We start from the raw sequence: 19,695 nt of genomic DNA, 5'->3' as shown, positions 1-19,695 counted from the left end.
CCCAACTCTATCTCTCTGGGATGGGAACGGGCTTCCCAAGCCCTCAAGCAGCTGCTGCCTCCTCCCTGCACCCTGACAAGGCCAGGGGACAGGTGACAGCGGGAGTAGAGCCCCGCAGTCCCTCAGCTGTCCTGCCAGGAACGTGCCTGTGGGATTTGCCAAGCAGCTGCCACCAGGACCAGTGACATCCAAGCAAGGGGGAAGAAGGAAGAAGACTTCTCCTGCTGAAGGCCAGTCATGCAGTGGTGTCCCCTTGCATGGGACAGCATTGTCCTCTAGCCCCTTGTCCTGTGGTGGATGCAGCAGCCCCGAGGGCCACCTCATCACACTGTCACCCCAAAACCCACCTGATCTCCATCTCCTGAGGCTGGTGGGCTCATGCCAATGCCAGGTGGACTTGGTGGGTCCAGAAATGTCCCTTCATGTCTTGGTGGCACTTGCCAGCCCGGGGAGTGGGTGTTGGGTACCTGGGGCTCTCCATACCACATCTTTGTTCCCACTGGTGACCAAATCCCAATGATTCCCTCTTTCCCCAGGAAAGCCGTAACCTCTTCTGCTGCCTGTACCGGTCCTGGTGTCACAACCCTGTGACAACTGTGTCCCTCTGCTTCCTTACCCAGAACTACAAGCATGCCTATGACCTCATCCAGAAATTGTATCCTTTGGGGATTTTCTGCCAGACCGGTGGCCAAGCTGGCTCTTGGTCCCTCTGTGGCCACCAAGGTCACCCTGCAGGCCAGCCCAGCCTCCTCCCTGCAGCCCATCATTACCGGGGCAGGGCAGCCTGTGCTGGGCGTGTGCCAGCTCCCTTCCCCTTGTGTCATCCTTTTTTTTGTGGTGTAGAGAGAGGAAAGCGTGCTCTGACTGAGGCTTGACCTTCCCTTTCCCAGGAGGGGAGGCTCCTCAACGTCCTCTTCCTCCCAGGAAGATGAAGGCTTTGGCCTCCTGGCCTGATGAGGAGCAGGCAGTGCCCAGCACGGCGCAGTTCCCTGTGAGCTCACCATCTGCCTGCAGCAGAATGATTATTTTTGTGTGCCAGCAAACCCCAAGCCTCCCTGAGCAGTTTTCCATGCGAAGAAGCTCAATAACACGCTCAGCTTCCCCTCCCGGCTCGCACCGGCATTCCCTCTGGGAGACATGCCATCTCCGTGGGCCAGGAGGGTAAAAGCAAGCGTCCTCCCTTGCACCATCACCCTGCCTGCTCTCGGCCTTTTGAGCAGCCTGCCTGTTCCCCCATCCTTTCCTGCTCCTCCTGTCTCCCTCCATCATCCCTTGGCCACCCTGCAGACCTTTCAGCCCTGCCTGCATGCGAGCCCTGCCTGTTCCTTGCCCGCTCGCATCCCGCAGGAGCCGTGGATGGTGCAGGGAGGGTTTGGCAGAGCCACGGCCCACACCGGGCATCACCCACGCGAGCCATCTGCTGCTGCCCAGACACCTTTTGCCAAGGTAACATCCTTATCAGCCACATCCAGCGGGGACCTGGAGGTCACTGTGGATTTCCTCACTGAAGTGGACAAGCTGGTGCAGCTCATCGAGTGCCCCATATTCACGTGTAAGGAGGAAGCCCCGGGTGGGGAAGGGGCGGCGCGCGGTGCTCCCCCTCCCCGCTCCTCCATCGCAGGCGGCAGCCGCCACACGAGTAAATAGAGCAGAAGTTATGAGACTTCTTGCCGGGAGGTTTGCCCAGCTCTGGAGCTGCCCGTCGGGAGAAGGGCATGCTGGCAGCACGGGGGGGGCAGCGTGCCCCCCAGATATAGGTTAAGGGAGCGAGCGACGTTGGCATCCATCAAAGGGATGGGGGAACAGACTGGATCGCACTGAGCGTCTCCAGGGGTGCACGAGTAGGGTGTCAGATGAGGGAAGCCCTGTGTGTGCCACCCTCGGATGCACGGGGTGGCATTATGGGTGCTGCTGGGGCCTTTAGCAAGGGGTTTTTTTGCTGTAAATGGAGAATTAAGTTCTAAAAAAAAAGAGACCTGCTGCTTCCTCCAGCGTCCAGCAGTGTGGGTCTCCCACTGGGTAATGCAGCAGTGCCTGACCAGGGGCTCAGAGATGTGACACTGGGAGCTGGGATGGCAGCAGGGGACGTGGCAGGGTGACCTGTGTCTGCAGGAGGATTTCTTGTGATGGCAGTTTGCTGCCCCTGGGCTTCTCCTTGGAGGTGCAGCAGGGCATTGCGGTTGTTGGGAAATGTCCTGGAATGGAGTTTGTGGGGCATCTTTATAGGGCCAAGGTTGGGGAATGTTTGGGGGAAGAGGGTTAGAGCAGCTGGGCAGTAGAGACCCTCAGTCATGCTCCCTCTTGTAGTACCCTGTCCCTCACCCCAAGGATGATTCTCCCACTGTGTAAGTCACCCACATGTATGTGGTGATTTTCCATGGCCCAAAATTATTCACTGAGGGTTCTCCACCCCACTCAGCTTATTTTCCACATCTCAGGATACAGACATGTCCCCCATAAAGTAGCATCTCTGGGTTTGCCTCCATTCTCTGGGAGACCCCAGAGGTGAGAGTGACAAGCAGGAGGTGAGATGCTGGGGCACAGACCTTGCCTCATGCCCTGGGCTGCCCCAGGTGGGACTTCAGTTGTCTGTAGGGCTCCAGAAGACCCTGTAAGCACTGTAAGCACAGTGAGGGATGGAACTGGAGGGTGGTTTTCCCTCTGTTGAGCAGCACTGAGGCCCAGCACATGGAAACGTCAGAGCCAGGCAGAGAGGATCCCTTCTGCTCCAGAGCCTCCCAGGGAGGGTGTCACCCAGCCCTCTGGATATGTGATGCTCCAGGTGGGCAGTATTTCTGCTAATTCTGCAGGAGCTGAGGAGCAATCCCATGTTGCATGTGTGTTCTCAGGCAGACAGCATGGACTGGGATGAACCTCAGGGATGAGCAGTAGCAGGAATGGGAGACTGGGGAGGCAGCTTCCTCCTTCCTACGCTGGCAGCTGAGGGCTGTGTCAAGGAGAGGGACGGTGTGGGACACCAAAATGGATGAGTTAATGGAAGTGGAGAGAGGTGCCATGCAGGGGCCCCTTGGGTCAGCTGGCAGAGGCTTAGAGCCTCCACAGGACTGTCAGATGGGGTGGGAGGAACCTACTCTTACAGCTGGAGGAGAAATGCATTTTCCCTGCCTCCCCATCCTCTTCCTGTCCTCTCCCAGATCTCCGCCTGCAGCTGCTGGACGTGAAGAACAACCCCTACCTGATCAAGGCTCTCTATGGGCTGCTGATGCTGCTGCCCCAGAGCAGTGCCTTCCAGCTCCTGTCCCACCGCCTGCAGTGCGTGCCCGACCCTGAGCTCATGCAGACCACGTAAGTGCCACGGGGACGGACCCCCAGCATCGGCACTGGGGTTGGATCAGCTGTTCCCCCACAGCTGAGCATCCCTGCCATCCCAGGCTCAGCCCCGATCCCAGGCTCAGCCCCGGGCTCCAGCTTTCGCCCCCAGCTCCGTTGCGACCGTGGCTGCTCCTTGTCCCCGTGGCCGGGAGTGTTGGCTCGGGGGGTTTTTTGTGTCTATATTTGGTAACCCTGGGAGGGCTGTGCCTCATCCACAGGCATTTGGCATCTGGGATGGAAAATTTCACTTGTGGGGTCGCTATGGAAACGAGCAGAGCTGGGAAGGAGGTTTATGGAGAAAGACTCCGGCAGCTGGGGGGTGCTCCCAAAATGTCCCCCCTGCAGCCTGGGCAGCCTTCGTGGCACCCAAAAGGACCACGGCACCCGTGCAAACACCTCTGGATGACAGCTCCATTCCCACTCCTGGCCTTTGGGGATCCATGAGATGTGCAAGGGCAGCATCTCCTTGGGGACCAGCCGAGATCCTCGTGCTCCCTGCCCAGGGGTGCTGCCAGTGGCATTTGCTTTCCAACCCTTGGCTAATGGATAGAGGGGGGTGGTTGATGGTAAAGCTGGCTCTGCCTTGGCAGAGCCTGGGAACAAAAAGAGCTCCCAAGATGGGCAGGTTTCTGAATTAACCCCCCGCTGCCGTTGTTGCTCCTTGGCTTTTAACTGCTTCCCTGGGATGGCTTTTATCCCTCGTGGCCTCCGGCGCCGAGCTCCTACCCACAACCCAGCACTGATATTTAATTGGGGGGGTGGAGAGGGGGCTGCACGTGCTTCCCCCTCCTTTTTTCCCCCCCACTAGACCCAGCAGTGGGGGTTTTTCGAGCTGTCAGACGGCCTGAGCATCTGATTAACTCTGACCTACATTCCTTCAAACACCGAAGCCAGCTTTCATAACCGGCCAGCCCCAGCTGCCCCCTCCCCAGGGGGATACTGGGGCCACCAGAGCTGCCTGCCATCCTCCTGTGGGCATCCTGTGGCTGGTGTTCCCCCCTTCCTTGCATGGGGACAGCATGGGGCTGAGCATCCATAGCTGGAGCCCTAAGGAGCCTGCCTTTGGGGGTTTTAGCCACCGGAGCTCATCCCTGGGGGCTGTCCCTGCTGCCATTGGGTATTTTTGGCTTGCTCAAAAAATGAGACAGGGAAACTGAGGCACAGGGCTCTGGCATCCTTTCCTCACTGCTTCTGGCTGGAATGGATTGGAATAGAGGGAAGCATCTATGTTGGAGGGGTTGAACCTCCCCTGTGGGGCCAAGATGGAGATGTTCCTTGTCCCCTCCTTGTCCCAAGGCCTCTTGGGCTCCTTCTCACATCATTGGGGGACTGATACATGTCTTTGGGGTTGTTTAATGGGGCACCAGCATAACAGGGATGTGCTGAGCTCAACTTCTTCAGGACAAGCTTTTGGTGCTTCCAGTGCTGGATGATGACAGTACCAACATCCCCAACCCCTCCCCACCCTCACTGTCTGTTCCCACCCTGCAGGGACAACACCAAACCCAGTACCAGCTTCAAGAGAACAGCAGCCTCCAACATCGACTACACGGAGCTGCTGCAACACTTTGAGAAGGTCCAGAACAAGCACCTGGAAGCAAGACACCAGCGAGCCGGGCGGGCAGAGCAGCTGGACCGGCGGGTGGTCCTCTGAGCACCCCAGAGGCCACCGCGGGTGTGCAGAGTTGCTGGGGCTGGGACCAGGGGACACGGACCAGGGAATGGGCACACCAGTTGCTGGCCGCCGGAGGATCTGGTGGGTTTCATGGAGATGGGCAGGCACTCAGCACCGGGCTGGTTTTCCCCCCCACTGTGCATGTGGATGATGGGGGACCCTCAGGCTGTGCTCGCTGGGGACGTGGGGAAGGGTTTCCCCCCCACTGTGCATGTGGATGATGGGGGACCCTCAGGCTGTGCTCGACTTCTCCTGTGGGTGTTGTGTTGTGGGGACGTGGGGAAGGGTTGCAGGAGGAGAGGGCCAGGGTAAAGCACCTCATCTTCTCTTGCAATGGGGCGAGGAAATTCCCCTTTGCTTTGCTAATGCCTTCCCCGTGACTGTCAGCTGAGAGCCCAGCCTGCTGCCAGCAGCACCGGAGGAGGGGACGGGAAGACGGGAGCAACCCCTGGCCTCCCGCCCTGGAAAACAAGCACGCAGGGCTGCCAGCACCTCTCGCCACCCCGACTTCCACTCTCTGGCTCCAAGGGCCTGCTGGGGGTCACCGGTGGCATCTCACTCGGGGAGTCACTGCTGTGCGTGACACTCAGCCCCCTCCCTGCACTCACGCACCCTCCCTGAGCTCCTGGCTCTTGGCAGGGACAGCGGCACAGCCTCAACTCCCAGCCAGCACCAGGGGGCACAGGGGGCAGTGGAGACCCCCATCACACTTAACCCCAGACTCGATTCCTGCGTTAAGCTCCCCATGATAAAATAAACAAGCAATGCAGAGCAGCCCATTCCTTGTTGCTGGGCTTCCCGTCATAGATCCGTTCCCAAGCAGAGCCAAAAACACAGCAAGGGCAGGGGATGGCATGGAGCATCGTGCTTGACCCTGTGCCCCAGGCTGGCCCAGCCCTGCCACGTTGGCTTGCCAGCGAGCAGGGCTTCTCCGCCTGCTCCTCTTCCCAGCAGGAAAAAAATCCAACAGGAAAAAAATCCACCACTGAAATTCTTCCAGGCCACGGTCACAAAACCGCAATGTGGTGACAGGCATTTTCCTGGCCCTGAGCAGCCGCTGGCGCTGCCTTCGCCCTGTCCCATGGCACCAGGGGACTGTGGCACGTGCCAGGCCGGAGCGGTTTGGGGGAACCCCGTTGCATCCCCTGCTTATTTCAGGCCCTCACCTGATCCCAGGGAAAAGGGGGTTGAAGGAATTTGTGGAGTTTTTATGGCTTCTGGCCCTGTTTACAGCAGAGGCTGTCTCTGGCAGTGGGTTCCCTGAACAGCCCTGTACCGGCAGTGCTGCTTTGGCCAGGATAAAGACATTCCTGTCATTCCCGGGAAAGGGCTTTCCAAACGCAGTCACGGCGGGTTAATTTTAACAGCCAACCCTTCAGGATGGGCGAGCGGTGGCTTCCCAAGCCCACCAGCTGCTCAGGGCGCTGGAGGGGGTACCCTTTGCCAGACCCCCGGGTCATTGCCAGCGTGGGCCGGGGCTGCTGCTGGCCCTGGGGCTCTGCCCATCGCTCCTGCTGGGCTTGCCACCACTGAGCAGCCTCTTTCCACACCGAGGGACTGGGTTTATGGGGAGAAATTCCAGTCGACTGCCGAGCCCTAATCATTTCCTTATGGATGCTCTTGACCAACACCGGCTGGAGCAGCGTGGGCATCACCAGCGGGGGATTGGGGCTGCTTCACCCCAGCTGAGCATCATTTCACTGCGAGGTGTAGGGAGGTCCATCAGGGCTCAGCCTGACAGCCCCAGATCCCGGGGGGCTGGGGCCTCAGGATGGCTGCGGGAAGGGTTCGTCTGCTGGCAGGCCGTGCATTTCCCATGGCTCTCCAGTAATCGAGTGCACCGAGACATTTCAGAGCTGCTGTATAATCACCCCGGAGGGACTTCAGCCTGCAACGGTGGTTGCCTGCAGCACACCTTGGCAGGTCAGGAAGGTAGTGGGGGTCAAACACCCCTTGGGGAGAGGCTGAACAGGCAGCATCCCCCCCCTCCCCCCCGCCATCGCCAGGGCTCTGGGGCTGCCCCCAAGCATTCCGTGGCAGCTCCAGTGCTCACCCTGAGCACAGCGTCGCCGTATACACCCCGGGGCTCTCCTGCTCCTCACCCGGCACCCCAAGAGCATCCCTGGGAGTTCCTCCGCCGCCACGGGAGCAAACCCCGGTGCCGCCCCCACCGGGGGGGCATCCCCAGGCATCCCGCATCCCCAGGCATCCCTCGGGTCTTCTCCCGCTGCAGCCCCGGCGCTGCTCCCCGACCCCCCCAAGAGCATCCCCGAGAACCACCGGGGCTGCCCCCGGCCTCGTCATCCCTGCGCGTCCTCCGGGTGCCCGCTGCCGCCCCCGGAGCATCCCTGGGGCTGACCCTGAGCAATCCCCCCCCCCTTCCCTCGCCGCCCGCAGCCCCCCGGCCCCGCGGCGGGCGGCGCATGTGCCGCGCAGCGCCCGCCCCGCCCCGCCCCCGCCGCCGCCCCGGGGCCGCCGCCGCCGCTCCCCGTTGCCCGCTCCGCGCCCGCTCCGCGCTCCGCTCGCTGCCAGGGGGGCGGCGGGTCCGCGCAGCCCCCGCCGAGAGAGGGAGGGAGGGAGGGAGGGAGGGAAGGAAGGAGGCCGGGGGGCGATGCCCCGCGCCGCGCCCCGCCCGGCTCTCCCGCCGCTCCGCCGCTGCGCCCCCCCCGCCGCCGCCGCCGCCGCCGCCGCCCGGGCGCCGCCCGCCCCCCGCCGCCGCTGAGCCTGGCCCGCCGCCGCGGCCTCCCCCGGCGGCGCCGCCCGCCCCGGGCTGCCGCAGCGCCGCGATGGAGACGGCGGAGAAGGAGTGCGGAGCCCTCGGCGGCCTCTTCCAAGCCATCATCAACGACATGAAGGTAGGGGTTCCGCCGTCGTGACAGCGCTCTGCCCCCCCCCTCCCCGCCGCCACCCCCGTGCCGCTCCCCCGGGCAGCCCCCGTAGTGGTCCCGTGGTAGGTACCGGGGCTCCGGTGTTCAGCCCCGGGATGGGGATTGGAACCCCGCATCGGGTACTGGAGCCCAAACATCAGACCCGCAGCGGGTGTCGGGGTCCCACATCGGCTGTAGGAGCCTGGCACGGGGTGCCGGAGCCTCTCATCAGCCCCATACTGGGCATCGGGACCCCGTGCTGGGCGTCGAAGCCCCGGGCATTGCAGCCTCACATGAGCCCTATATCCGTCATCGGATATTGGAGCCCCATCCTGGGGATTGCAGCCCCACATTAGCCCCAGATCCGTCACTGGGTACTGGAGTTCCCTCCATCCTGGGTGTTGCAGCCCCACATCAGCCCTGTTATCCGTTACCGGGTATCAGCGCCCCATGTCAGGCATCGAGGTCTCACATCGGGTGTCTGAGCATGGCACTGGGTGCCAGAGCCCCACATCAACCCCATACTGGGCATCGGGGCCCTGCGTTGGGCATTGGAGCCCACGCTGGGGATCGTGGCTCCGGATCAGCCCCGGGTGCCAGAGCCCCATGTCGGGTAGCACAGAGCAGGCATCGCTGCCCCTGACCGGGTGCCACTGGCCCCACACCGGGCATCGCCGCCCATCTCAGGCATCGCGTGTCCCCTGCCACCCCCCCGCTCCCAGCCTGGATTTCTGCCGGATCCACTGGGGTTGACACCAATGGAACAAAAAGGTCCCCCGGCTCCTCAATCCCATTTCCCAACCCGAGGAGGGGACATCGCCTCCACCCTCCCTGAGAGCAGGATGAGGCCATGTTTAAAAAAAGCCTCTTTTTTTGTTTGTTTTCGTTTCAAGAAATAAAAATAAAAAATGCTGGGGGGCATTTCTGATTGGGGGCTGAGCAGGGAGGAGGCGACCAGCCGTGTTGCTTCACCTGGGGGGACCGAAATTCCCACTGCCAGCTCCAGCACTGAGCTTTAGCCTCAGTCATTTTTGGGAGGCAAAAGCTCCCTTCCTCCTCCTCCTCCTCCTCCTCCTCTTCCTCTCTTCATGCTGCAGACCCGTCCAGACAATGCTGTCATTGCCAAAGCAGGGGAGGGGGGATAAAAAAAAAAAATAAAAGCCTTGCTGGGAAGGAGATTAACCCCTTCGAGGGGTGGTGGTGGCTCCACAGCCAGACTCTGGCTCGGGGCCGGGAGAAAAGCTCTAGGGAGAAAATCCCATCTCTCCCCAAGGCAGCAGGATCCAGGGCTGGTGGGGTGATCAGCTCCCTCCTTAAAATGCCTTCACCGCAGCCACCCTCTGCAGGCAGCCTGGCTGAGTCCTACACCCCCAGGGGGGAGGTGGGGGCAGCCCGTGCCTCGGTTTCCCCGTTCCCTGCCGAGGCTGCGGAGGGATGAGCCAGCCCGGAGCCGCCACCTCCCAGTGACATGCCCAGCACCATCAGGATGTGGTTGGGCTGGGAACCCCTCACCCAAGGAAACCAACCTGGATTCAATTTCACGCCATTTCTGGGTGGGAAAGGTGAAAGAAAAATGATGAAAAAGAAGGAAAACCCCACCGTGCTACAGCTGGGGCTCAGCTCGTGCCCTGGGCAGCCCCAGCCGAGCGCTGGTGGCACCTAAGGGTGCCTTGTCCCCATCTCCCAGCCACGTGGGTGGCCTGGAACAGGCACTGGGGGACAAATAACTCCCTCCCCAAAGAACTGCAATGTTGAAGGGCAGCAATGTACTTGGGGTCCTATGGCTGGGACTCCTACCCAGGACACAGGAGGGCAGAGGGACCTTATTTTGGTGGTGGGTGGCTTTTTCAGCACCCCTTGGCCTGTGGTGAGGAGGACTCGGTTGGTGGCAGTCCCCAAGCCAGCTTCATTCCTGTTGCCTCTTTTCCCGCGTGCTCAGCGTCCCTGGGTGACCTTGGCATGTCCTTGTCCCCGTTGTCCTCTTCCCCGTCCTCCTCTTGCCTGGCATCGCAGGGGACTGGGGGCATCAGGACCTGCTCCCTTGCTACAGGGGAGCCTCACTCGCCTTGCTCAGGATGGCCATGGAAGGTGGCCCAGGGACAGTGACCCAGGGATGATGGCAATGGCAGTCCCCAGGGACCCACAGCCAGGGCACTGCCACAATGGACAGATGAAGTGGCACCCTCAGATCTCTTCTTTGCTGACTCATGAGGAAATCGGGGCTTTCATGGTCCCCAGAAAACACTGTCGGGCTGCTCCCATGACACCTCGGTGCAAACCTTGTCCCCAAGAGCTGCCACCAAGCCAGAGTGCCCATGGGGATGTGTGGTGGCCCACGTCCTGCAAGGCTGGCTCTGGTGTCTGTGTCTCAGCCTGGTGGCTGCCTCGGGGGGGGGTTTGCAGGCCCCTGGCACTGCCATCGGGTGGTGACACCGGGACAGCACCGGGATCTTGTCACTGGGATGACAGCACAGGACCTGACCTTGCTGGGATGGCAGCACCAGCGTGGCTTCACCAGGATGGTGACACCAGGACTGGCTCCACTGGGATGGCTTTGCTGGGATAGTGGCACTGCGACCAGCCTCGCTGTAACAGCACTGGAATGGCCTTGCCAGGATGGCGGCACATGGATAGCTTCAGTGGAATGATGGCACCAGGACTGGCCATGCCAGGCTGGCACTGGGATAGCCTTGCCAAGACAGCACCAGGATTAACCTCACCAGGACAACACTGACTGTCCTCGCTGGGATGGTGGCACTGGGATGGTGACACTGGGATAGTCTCGCTGTATACTTGCACCAGAATTAGCCTCGTTGCAATGGCACCAGGACTGGCCTTGCTGGGATGGCACTGTGGCTGGCATTACTGGGACAGGCCTCAGTGGAATGGCACCAGGATGGTCTTACTGGGACTGGCATCTCTGAGGCATCACTGGGACCGACTTCACTGGTGCCACGCTGAGATAGCCTTGCTGGAATGGTGGCACTGGGACAGCCTTGGGATGACCTCACTGGACGGTGGCACTAGGACAGCCCTAGGATGGCCTTGCTGGGATGATGGCACTGGGACAGCCCTGGGATGGCCTTGCTGGGATGATGGCTCTGGGACAGCCCTGGATGGCTTCACTGGGATGGTTGCACCAGGGCAGCCCTGGAACAGCCTCACCACAAAGGCAGTGGGACTGGTCTTGCAGGGATGGCCTTGCTGGAATGGCACTGGGGTGGCCTCCCAAGCACCTGTGCCCTGTCCCTGTCCCCATACAATTGTCCCCAACCTCCCCTCCTGCCCAGTTGGTCCTCATGGGCTTGGGAGAGGCGAGGACTGGGGCTCCTGCTGTGGGAATGGAGCCCTCCATGATGGTGGGTTTGGCCATCAGTGCTTTGGGGGAGACTGCAGGTTCTGGGGGACTCTGCTCTACTGCTGGCCAGGGTCTTAAAGCTTTTTCCTTTCTTCCTCTCAAATTTCCAAACCCATGAGATGCCTTGAGCCCTGTGAGGAAGAGATCACCCAAGATCCTGAGGTCTCCATGGTCTACAAGTTTGGGTGGCCAGACTGGAAAGGGAAGAAAACGGGAGGGGAAAGGGTTATGCTCAGCCTTTATTAGCCATCAGAGAAGCCCCTGAGCTGCCTTGTCTCTCTGTACCAGTGAAGGGGAGAGCTGCCCTGTGTGGGAGGAGGTGCTGGGGATGAGGGGCTCTGTCTCTCACCATGGCCCTTCCTCCTTGTTCCTCCTTACAGAGCTCCTACCCCATTTGGGAGGATTTCAACTCAAAGGCCACCAAGCTGCACTCCCAGCTCAGGTGAGTGGCCAAGGGTGGTGTGGGACATGGGGGTCCCCTCTCCTTGTGGCACATCCCAGTGTGCCTCACACCTGCTGAGCTCCCCCCTCACTCTCTCCGCCCCAGGACCACAGTGCTGGCTGCAGTTGCCTTCCTGGATGCCTTCCAGAAAGTGGCTGACATGGCCACCAACACCCGAGGTAGGTCCTCTCCCCTAGGGGTGAGTGTCCTCAGGCTTGGCCAGCCTGTGGGGTGTCCCCTGCCCATGTGACTGGAGTGCACTTCAGTCAGCAGCTCCACCATCTGTGGAGAGATGTCCAACCTGTCCCCACACCAAGATGGGGCATCCTCTGGGAAACAGGGTTGGAAAGGTGGGGAGTGGAGGGGTGGGCACCCATGTGGACACTGGCTTCTCACCACCCATGGGTGCCTAGCCACATCTTCTGGTGGGGCTGGGACATTTGGGGTGTCTCAGCCCCACGGCATGGTCCCCTGCACCCATCTCTGTCCCCCGGGATGCACGAGCCACCCTCCTTGTCCCTGGCACCCACCTGGGAAATTCCCAGGGCGGTCCTGGCCTCTCCAGGTGTCTCTAGGGAAGGGAAATTAAGTGGAGGGAGATTCAGGAGTCCAGGCTTGACTGTTTCATGGACAAACCCCAACCCAGCAGGGAAGTGACTGAAGAGCTGAGGGGGCCTCCACGCTGCTGGGGGGGTGGGGGGGAAGGACCCCCGGATCCTCTCCAAGTGCCTGTTGGCAACGAGGAGCCACTTCCCACCGATCGGCTTCTGCCAAGCAGATGGTCCCGGGCTGGTTTGCAGACTGGCGGCATCCAGGCCATCTGGAGCTGCGCGAGGAGGAGGAGGAGGAGGCGGCAGCTTGAGCCAGGATCAGCTTTGCCTCCAAACCCACTAGCCCACTGCACCGGGGGGATTAGGTCTCCCCCAGCTCCCCACCAGCCTGGGCAGTGGAAGCAAGGAGGGAGCACGGGGGGGGGGGGAATGCTGGGAACAGCTGGGGACCGGCACCCCGAGAGTCAGCGTCACCCTGTTGTGCTGTTACACCTGCAGGGGGTTTTTTGGGAAGGGTGGGAGGCAGAGCAGCAGCACAGAGAAACTGAGGCACTGGGTGGGGGCTGGCTGGTGGCCTCGCACACAGCGCGTGAGAATCGGATTAGGAGCAGCAGGAGTTGGGATAAGAGCATTAGGAGCTGGATTAGGAGACTACCCCCGTGCAGGAGAAGGCCCTGGGCCCACGGGTTCCCCTATTTCCACGGCACTGAGGGGCTGGGGAGTGCTCAGAAGTCCTGCAAAAGGGTGGAAGGTGTCTCTGGAGGCTGTTTTATGGGAGAGAAGGGCAGAATATCACTCCTCAATTTGCACCCAAGGATTTTGGATTGCTGCTTTTCCTGGGATTTGCCAGCAGCAGTGCCACCACGTGGCCGTCCTTAGGCTTCAGGGTTAACAGCAGTTTCATCTGGAAGGGATGCTTCTGCTTTCTCTTGCTGGCAAATAACCCCCCCCGGGGAGTTTGGACTCCCTTTTTACCCACTCAGGATTGTGCCTGGAGGTGTGGGACAGAGTTGACTACCTGGAACTAAGCCGGGGCACCTCATCCCTCCCCTTCCCTGGCCTCACAATGCCAAATTTGAGACAAACCAGGGAAAAACAGGAGCAGGTTTTAATTTCAAAGCCGCCGGAAGGGATATTTAGTGCTTTATTTGTTAGCTGGTGGACGATGATTGATTTATTTTGTGGATTTACCGTGGGGAAAAAAAAAGAAGAGTCCCGAAGAGTCCCCAGAGCTCAGCACATCCCAGCGCCCATCGTCCCTGCCATGAGCCACCCTGCTGCCACCACACAGACTGGGCTGGGACTGTTGTGGGGGTGTCCCTGCCCCTCGTCAGTGGTGCTTCTCTCCCCACCAGGTGCCACGAGGGACATCGGCTCTGCCCTGACCCGCATGTGCATGAGGCACCGCAGCATCGAGGCCAAGCTCCGGCAGTTCACCAAGTAAGGGGGCCCAGGGTGTTGGTGACACAGCTAGGCTGCTGTCCCTCGCTGAGGGAGGGGGTGCTGGCTGTCACCTGGGCCTGGGCTGAGGGGCATGGCTCCCCCACGCCCCGGCTCCGGCGCTCTCCCACGCTCTCCGCTTCTCTCTCTTCCCTGCTCCAGCGCCCTCATGGAGAGCCTGATAAACCCTTTGCAGGACAGGATTGAGGACTGGAAGAAAACTGCCAACCAGCTGGACAAGGACCACGCGAAAGGTACGGGGAGGGACAGGATGGATCCGTGCAGGGTGGCTGCACTGCTTGGGGGGGATCCCCTCTGACAGCACTTCTGTGCCCTCAGAGTACAAGCGAGCACGCCACGAGATCAAGAAAAAATCCTCTGACACCCTCAAGCTCCAGAAAAAGGCTCGCAAAGGTGAGGGAGGGTCTCCTGGGGGGTGCCCCCACCAGCCCCTCTACAGCATGCCCAGCCACGGCGGGCACCCCGGCTGTGGCACTGCCAAATGGGGGGTGGGCACTGGGGGGATCCTGCTGCCCCCCTGCAGAAAGGGGGGTGCCAGCATGGCCCAGGGGGTGGTGGGGAGGCAGGGGCATGTGCCCCAGCCTTTGACCTCTTTTCACACGTTTTCTCTGTCTCCTTCTCTCTTCCCTCCCCTCCACATCCTTCCTGTAGAGCTACTTGGTAAGTGAACTGCTGCCCCCCCCCACCGGCCCCCTCTCTGCTTCCTCATCTGCTCCCCCCCAGTCTCCCCAGCCTCTGTCTGTCTGTCCGTCCATCCATCCGCTCCCTGTGCCCCCTTCACCCTGCTTTTAGCTTAGCTTAGCTTGCACCCCGTGTCCTGGGGCAGTGCCAGCCCCGCCACAGTGGCACCCCAAGGGGTCCCCTGGTCCCAAGTGCCAGGAATGGGGATGGAGGAGCCCCCTGCCCAGGGCTGCTGTGGGGTGAAGGTGCTCCTGGACCCTCCAGGGATATGGGCACAGTGGGGGACCTGTGGCAGCTGCTGGGATGTGAGGATGGGGTGATGTCCCCAAGCCAGAGCCGGGGGTGTGGCCTCGGCTTGGCAGTGGGAACCCCATCAGATTGAGGGGAGTGTCAGGGGAGCCCAGCGCTGACAGTGTCCCATCTCACAGGGAAAGGGGACCTGCAGCCCCAGCTGGACAATGCCCTGCAGGACGTCAATGACATGTACCTGCTGCTGGAGGAGACAGAGAAGCAGGCGGTCCGCAAAGCCCTCATTGAAGAGCGGGGTCGCTTCTGCACCTTCATCACCTTCCTGCAGCCCGTGGTGGTGAGTGCCGGGGACCAGGGGAGTGTGGGGGTGATTCCTGCTGCCCAGTCAGTGCTGATGCTCCCTCTTATCTGGCCTCAGAATGGGGAGCTCACCATGCTGGGAGAGATCACCCACCTGCAGGGCATCATCGAGGACCTGGTGGTGCTCACGGCCGAGCCCCACAAGCTGCCCCCCGCCAGCGAGCAGGTCAGTGGGGGTGGGCTGGGGGGCTCAGGGGAGAGGGGAGCATCTTTGAGGGGACTTACACCCCATCCTTCCTGCAGGTGATCAAGGATCTGAAGGGCTCTGACTACAGCTGGTCCTACCAGACCCCTCCGTCCTCGCCCAGCAGCTCCAGCTCCCGCAAGTCCAGCATGTGCAGGTATGGTGGGGTGGGCTCCACACCCAACCACGGCCAGGAAATCCAGTCCTCCTCGTTAACCCCAGTGGGCTAAGGACACTTGCAGCCCTTGGGGATGCTCACAAGGTGCATGTCCACCTTCTCATGTTCATGTGGCCAACTGGTTCCCACTAATGTGGAGGAACTGGTCTTGGTGCACTGGGCAGGGCTGGTGGACCTATGGGGCAGGATGGTGCCTGGAACGTGCCGTGTCATCTGGGGTTTGGGGGCAATGTGAGCTGTGCAGGGCAACCTGGGGGCAAACACACCACCTTTGTCCTGTCCCTCAGCCTGTTCCCTGCCACAGGGGCACCCTGTGTGGCACCTCGCGTGCCTCAGTTTCCCCAGGTCGGGGTGCGTGGCAGGGCACTGGCCGCCCTGCCACCTCCGAACCTCTGTCTCAAATTCTCTTTTCCTTCCTTTGTCCTCCCCACCCGGCGTGTCCCCGTCCCCCCGGCGCCCCCCCAGCAGCGTTAGCAGTGCCAAGGGTGGCATGGCGTGGCCCGGCGGGGCTCAGACCTGCTCACCCAGTTCCACCTATCGCTACCGCAGCCTGGCGCAGCCCCCCGCCGCCGCCACCCGCCTCTCCAGCGTCTCCTCCCACGACTCCGGCTTCATCTCCCAGGACGCCGCTTACTCCAAACCGCCCTCCCCCATGCCCTCGGACATCACCAGCCAGGTACGGGGCGGGCAGTCAGTGCTGCCCACCTCCGTGCCTCAGCTCCCCCCTCAGTGGGACGGGTGGGTGGTGCTGGGTGCAGCACGAGGGTCCGGTGCAGGGGTGATGGGACCCACCCCCAGGAGTATTTCCAGCTGCGTTGGCATCACGGGAGATAAATATTGGGAATATTGGGGGTGTCTACCCTACTCAGGGGGCATCACAGGCCACACTGCAGAGAAATCCCATCCACGACTCCCCCCCCAAAAAGGGATGGGGCACAGATATCCCTCTCCCCATGCCAAGGGAATAGGGTATTTCCCACCGGGAGAACAGGGTGTTTCCCAGTCACCCCAGCCCCATAATGCCAGGTTTGTGCCAGTCCCTCACCAGGCAGCATGAGCAAAGCTTCCCCTTCACTCTGCATCCTCCCCAGTGCCAAGGATGCTCCAGGATCCCTAGGGAGCTGCCATTCTGGCTTGCCCATGCTAACCTGGCACCACCAACCTGGCAAGGTCCCCACTCCCTAAAATGCCAGTTGTCTCTTCGTGGCTTGGGGTGAGCAGGGGGGAGGGTTGGGGCGGAGCATCATCCCAGCTCAGTAGAGCTGCCTCTCACCATCCCGAATCCGCTGCCGGAGGGGAGGAGGGCTCGGGGCCTGGCACAGCCAGGGGAGCCGTGGGTGCTTCTCTAACCGGGGCTGCAGCTCTGGCTTTGCTTCCTAACGGCCTCTTCTCTCCCCCTCTGGCTCTCGGCTCGGCCTCGTGGCACGGCACAGCAGAAGTCCTCCAGCTCGGCGTCCTCAGAGGCCTCTGAAACCTGCCAGTCAGTTAGCGAGTGCAGCTCCCCCACCTCGGTTAGTCCTTGCCATCCCACCAGGGTTGCACTTCACACGTGGTTCCCCCTCTCACCTCATGGGGTTCAGGCCACCGATCCCCCCATCCCACCTCGCCATGGGGCAGAGCATCCCAAGCAGCACCCGTGGCTTGGTGGGGGACATCAGCGCGTACCCCCTCCTGCCCCGCTCCTGGTCCCAGTGTCGCCAGCGTCAGCCTCATGCCTTGCCCTTTGCAGGACTGGTCCAAGGCCAGCCCCTACGACCAGCCAGTGGTCCCCACCCTGCAGCGGCGCAAGGACCGCGTGGAGCACCTCCGGGAAGCCGAGATGGGCTCTCCTGCCGGGGGGTACCCGGGCATTGGCGGCGAGGATGCTCCCAGGCCCCGGATGTCACCGGCTACAATTGCTGCCAAGGTACTGCCTGCAGCAGGGAGAGCACAGAGGTGGGGGGTTCTTAGGGGACTCCCAGGAGAGAATCCAGGGTGCTGACAATGCCCCTTGCCCCCACAGCACGGGGAGGAGGTGTCCCCTGCCGCCAGCGACCTGGCCATGGTCTTGACCCGGGGGCTGAGCTTGGAGCACCAGAAAAGCAGCCGGGACTCGCTGCAGTATTCCAGCGGCTACAGCACCCAGACCACCACCCCCTCCTGCTCTGAGGACACCATCCCTTCCCAAGGTACCTCGGGTACAAGGGGTAGCTGGGGCCACTTGAAACAGCACCCAGAGTGGGGAAGGGGAGGTCCTGGAGCACATCTGCGTACCCTGGGTGTCGTAACATCAGGCTCTGGTCACATTGCACAGGGGCTGCTGGGGTGAACATTTGATGTGTGTTGGGGATTTGGGCTGTGGCACAAGCTTCGTGCCACACATAACCACAGCCTTTTCTGATTATTTGGGTGTTATTTGGGGCTCGGTGGCTACAGTTGTGCTGGGCAGTGCTGTAACGGGCAGCCTTTTGGCAGGGTGTTGTTGGAGCTGGTTTGTGGTGATGTGTCTGTGTGCAGCAGTTGAGTACAGGTGGAGATGGTGGCAGATGGGAGATGGTGGCAGCAGAGCTGGCGGTTGGAGATCAAATAATGTTTGCAATCACCGTGTTGATTATATGATGATTACATCGTGTTTGTAATCATCATGTTGGTGTGATGATGGCTGAGCCAGTGATGAGCATGTGATGGTGACAGTGGAGCTTGGCTGTGATCGTGTTGTGATAGCGGTGGTTGGGGTGGTTGTGATGGTGATGGTTGGGTTTGATTCAACCAGTGGCAACAATGGGGGCTGGTTGTGTTCGTGTTGCAGTGGTGACAGTTGGGTCTGGTTGTGATTTCAGTGTGATGGAGTGGGGTGGTTGTGGCTGTCCTGCAGTAGTGGGTTGGGGTGATCGTGGTTGGCCACACTGACTGTGCTGCTCCCTCCCCAGGCTCCGACTACGACTGCTACTCGGTGAACGGCGACGTGGAGTGCGACCCCCAGAGCGACTTCGACAAGTCCTCCACCATCCCGCGCAACAGCAACATCGCCCAGAACTACCGGCGGATGATCCAGACCAAGCGTCCCGCCTCCACCGCCGGGCTGCCCACTGGCACCAACCTACCGGCCGGCACCACCCCGGGGGTGGCCACCATCCGCCGCACGCCCTCCACCAAGCCCTCGGTCCGCCGTACCCTCTCCAACGCCGGCCCCATCCCCATCCGACCCCCCATTGTCCCCGTGAAGACCCCCACGGTGCCCGACTCCCCTGGCTACGCTGGCCCCACGCGGGTGGGCAGCGAAGAGTGCGTCTTCTACGCTGACGACGCCTCTCCGAACCCCCTGGATTTTGCCAAAGCTTCGCCCAAGCGGCTGAGCCTTCCCAACACCGCCTGGGGTGGCGGTGCCATGGAGATCTCCGTGTACCCCGGGGCCGGCCAGCACCTCTCCGCTGAGGAAGAGGAGGACCAACAGTTGGCCGCCAACAGGCACAGTTTGGTGGAGAAGATCGGCGAGCTGGTGGCCGGCGCCCACGCCCTGGGGGAAGGCCAGTTCCCCTTCCCCACCACCCTCGTGGGGTCCGGCCCCAGCGAGGAGACCCCCGCGCCCCCCCCGGCGGCTTCCATGGACCCCCCGGCCGAAGACATGCTGGTGGCCATCCGGCGCGGGGTGCGGCTGCGCAGGACCGTCACCAATGACAGGTCGGCCCCGCGGATATCGTGATGACGCCGTGGCCAGCGGGGACGTGCCCGCCGCGGCCCATGGACCTCCTGGGGGCAGCCGCTGCACCTCCCCGGGAACCCCCCACCCGCCGGCACCCGCTGCCCTGTCCCTCCCCGGTGGCCCCCACTCCCTGTCCCTGTCTCCTCCTGCCCTGCCCTTTCCCCTGTATCCTTCCTTCACTTGCTCTTTCTTTGGCCCTTTTTCTCCTCTTTTTCTTCCCCTTTTCTCCTTTTTTTTTTTTTTTTTTTATTCTTCTCTTATTTGTCTCTTTTTCTTCTCTTATTTTCCTTTCTCGTTTTTCTTCTTTTCCTCTTTTTTCTTCTCCTTTCTTTTTAACTCTTGTTCTCCTCCTTTCTTTTTTCCTCTTTTTCCCCTTTCCTTTTTTGCCCTTTCCCCCGTTGTTTCTCTTTTCCTTTTCCCCTCCCTCACTCCCTCCCCTCTGTGTTCTCTCCCCCGGGCGCAGGCGGGTGGCCCCAGCCGCGGCAGGAGAGGACGGTGCCCGCAGGGCCGTGGCAGCAGCAGCACCAGGAGTGGGGGGCCTGGCTCAATACCCCCCAGCTGCCTGCTTGGGGCCAGCACGGCTCAACCTCATTTCAAGGGGCAGAAGCAATGGGGAGGGGGGTACGGGGGGGGGGATGTGTGAGAGGGTGGGGGGGATGGGGGCACAGGCACTG

The 19,695-nt window shown here is 61.5% G+C and overlaps 2 protein-coding genes across 7 annotated transcripts in view; both read left to right on the top strand.

The window, feature by feature from the left end:
* The window catches only part of VAC14 (VAC14 component of PIKFYVE complex), a 57,737-nt gene extending 51,950 nt beyond the window's left edge, over nucleotides 1-5,787 (top strand). Inside the window, exons 16-20 of the mRNA XM_039380859.1 lie at nucleotides 537-655; nucleotides 1,473-1,552; nucleotides 3,156-3,306; nucleotides 4,825-5,173; nucleotides 5,244-5,787. Coding sequence (XP_039236793.1) covers nucleotides 537-655; nucleotides 1,473-1,552; nucleotides 3,156-3,306; nucleotides 4,825-4,987 — 513 coding nt within the window. The 3' untranslated portion in view covers nucleotides 4,988-5,173; nucleotides 5,244-5,787. The remainder of the gene's footprint in view (nucleotides 1-536; nucleotides 656-1,472; nucleotides 1,553-3,155; nucleotides 3,307-4,824; nucleotides 5,174-5,243) is intronic.
* A 1,960-nt stretch (nucleotides 5,788-7,747) lies between these two features.
* On the top strand, nucleotides 7,748-19,236 carry MTSS2 (MTSS I-BAR domain containing 2). 6 transcript variants are annotated; one of them, XM_039380882.1, is made up of 15 exons: nucleotides 7,748-7,863; nucleotides 11,614-11,675; nucleotides 11,781-11,854; nucleotides 13,582-13,666; nucleotides 13,829-13,920; nucleotides 14,006-14,080; nucleotides 14,339-14,347; nucleotides 14,797-14,954; nucleotides 15,036-15,143; nucleotides 15,221-15,318; nucleotides 15,889-16,015; nucleotides 16,776-16,850; nucleotides 17,069-17,245; nucleotides 17,342-17,507; nucleotides 18,249-19,236. In XM_039380882.1, exons 1-15 carry the CDS (start codon nucleotides 7,795-7,797, stop codon nucleotides 19,019-19,021), a joined length of 2,148 nt encoding a protein of 715 aa, XP_039236816.1. In that variant the 5' UTR covers nucleotides 7,748-7,794; the 3' UTR covers nucleotides 19,022-19,236. The 6 variants fall into 6 exon arrangements, with proteins under 6 accessions (XP_039236816.1, XP_027571920.1, XP_027571915.1 ...); XM_027716119.2 differs by having other exon boundaries at nucleotides 16,773-16,850; XM_027716114.2 differs by having other exon boundaries at nucleotides 15,808-16,015.
* The last annotated feature ends 459 nt before the right edge of the window (nucleotides 19,237-19,695 follow it).

Source organism: Pipra filicauda, unplaced genomic scaffold, assembly GCF_003945595.2.
Source record: "Pipra filicauda isolate LSUMZ 115617 unplaced genomic scaffold, ASM394559v2 scaffold205_size1947385_pilon, whole genome shotgun sequence".
In the NCBI taxonomy this organism is placed as follows: domain Eukaryota; kingdom Metazoa; phylum Chordata; class Aves; order Passeriformes; family Pipridae; genus Pipra; species Pipra filicauda.
This window is presented reverse-complemented; position numbering and strand designations above follow the sequence as displayed.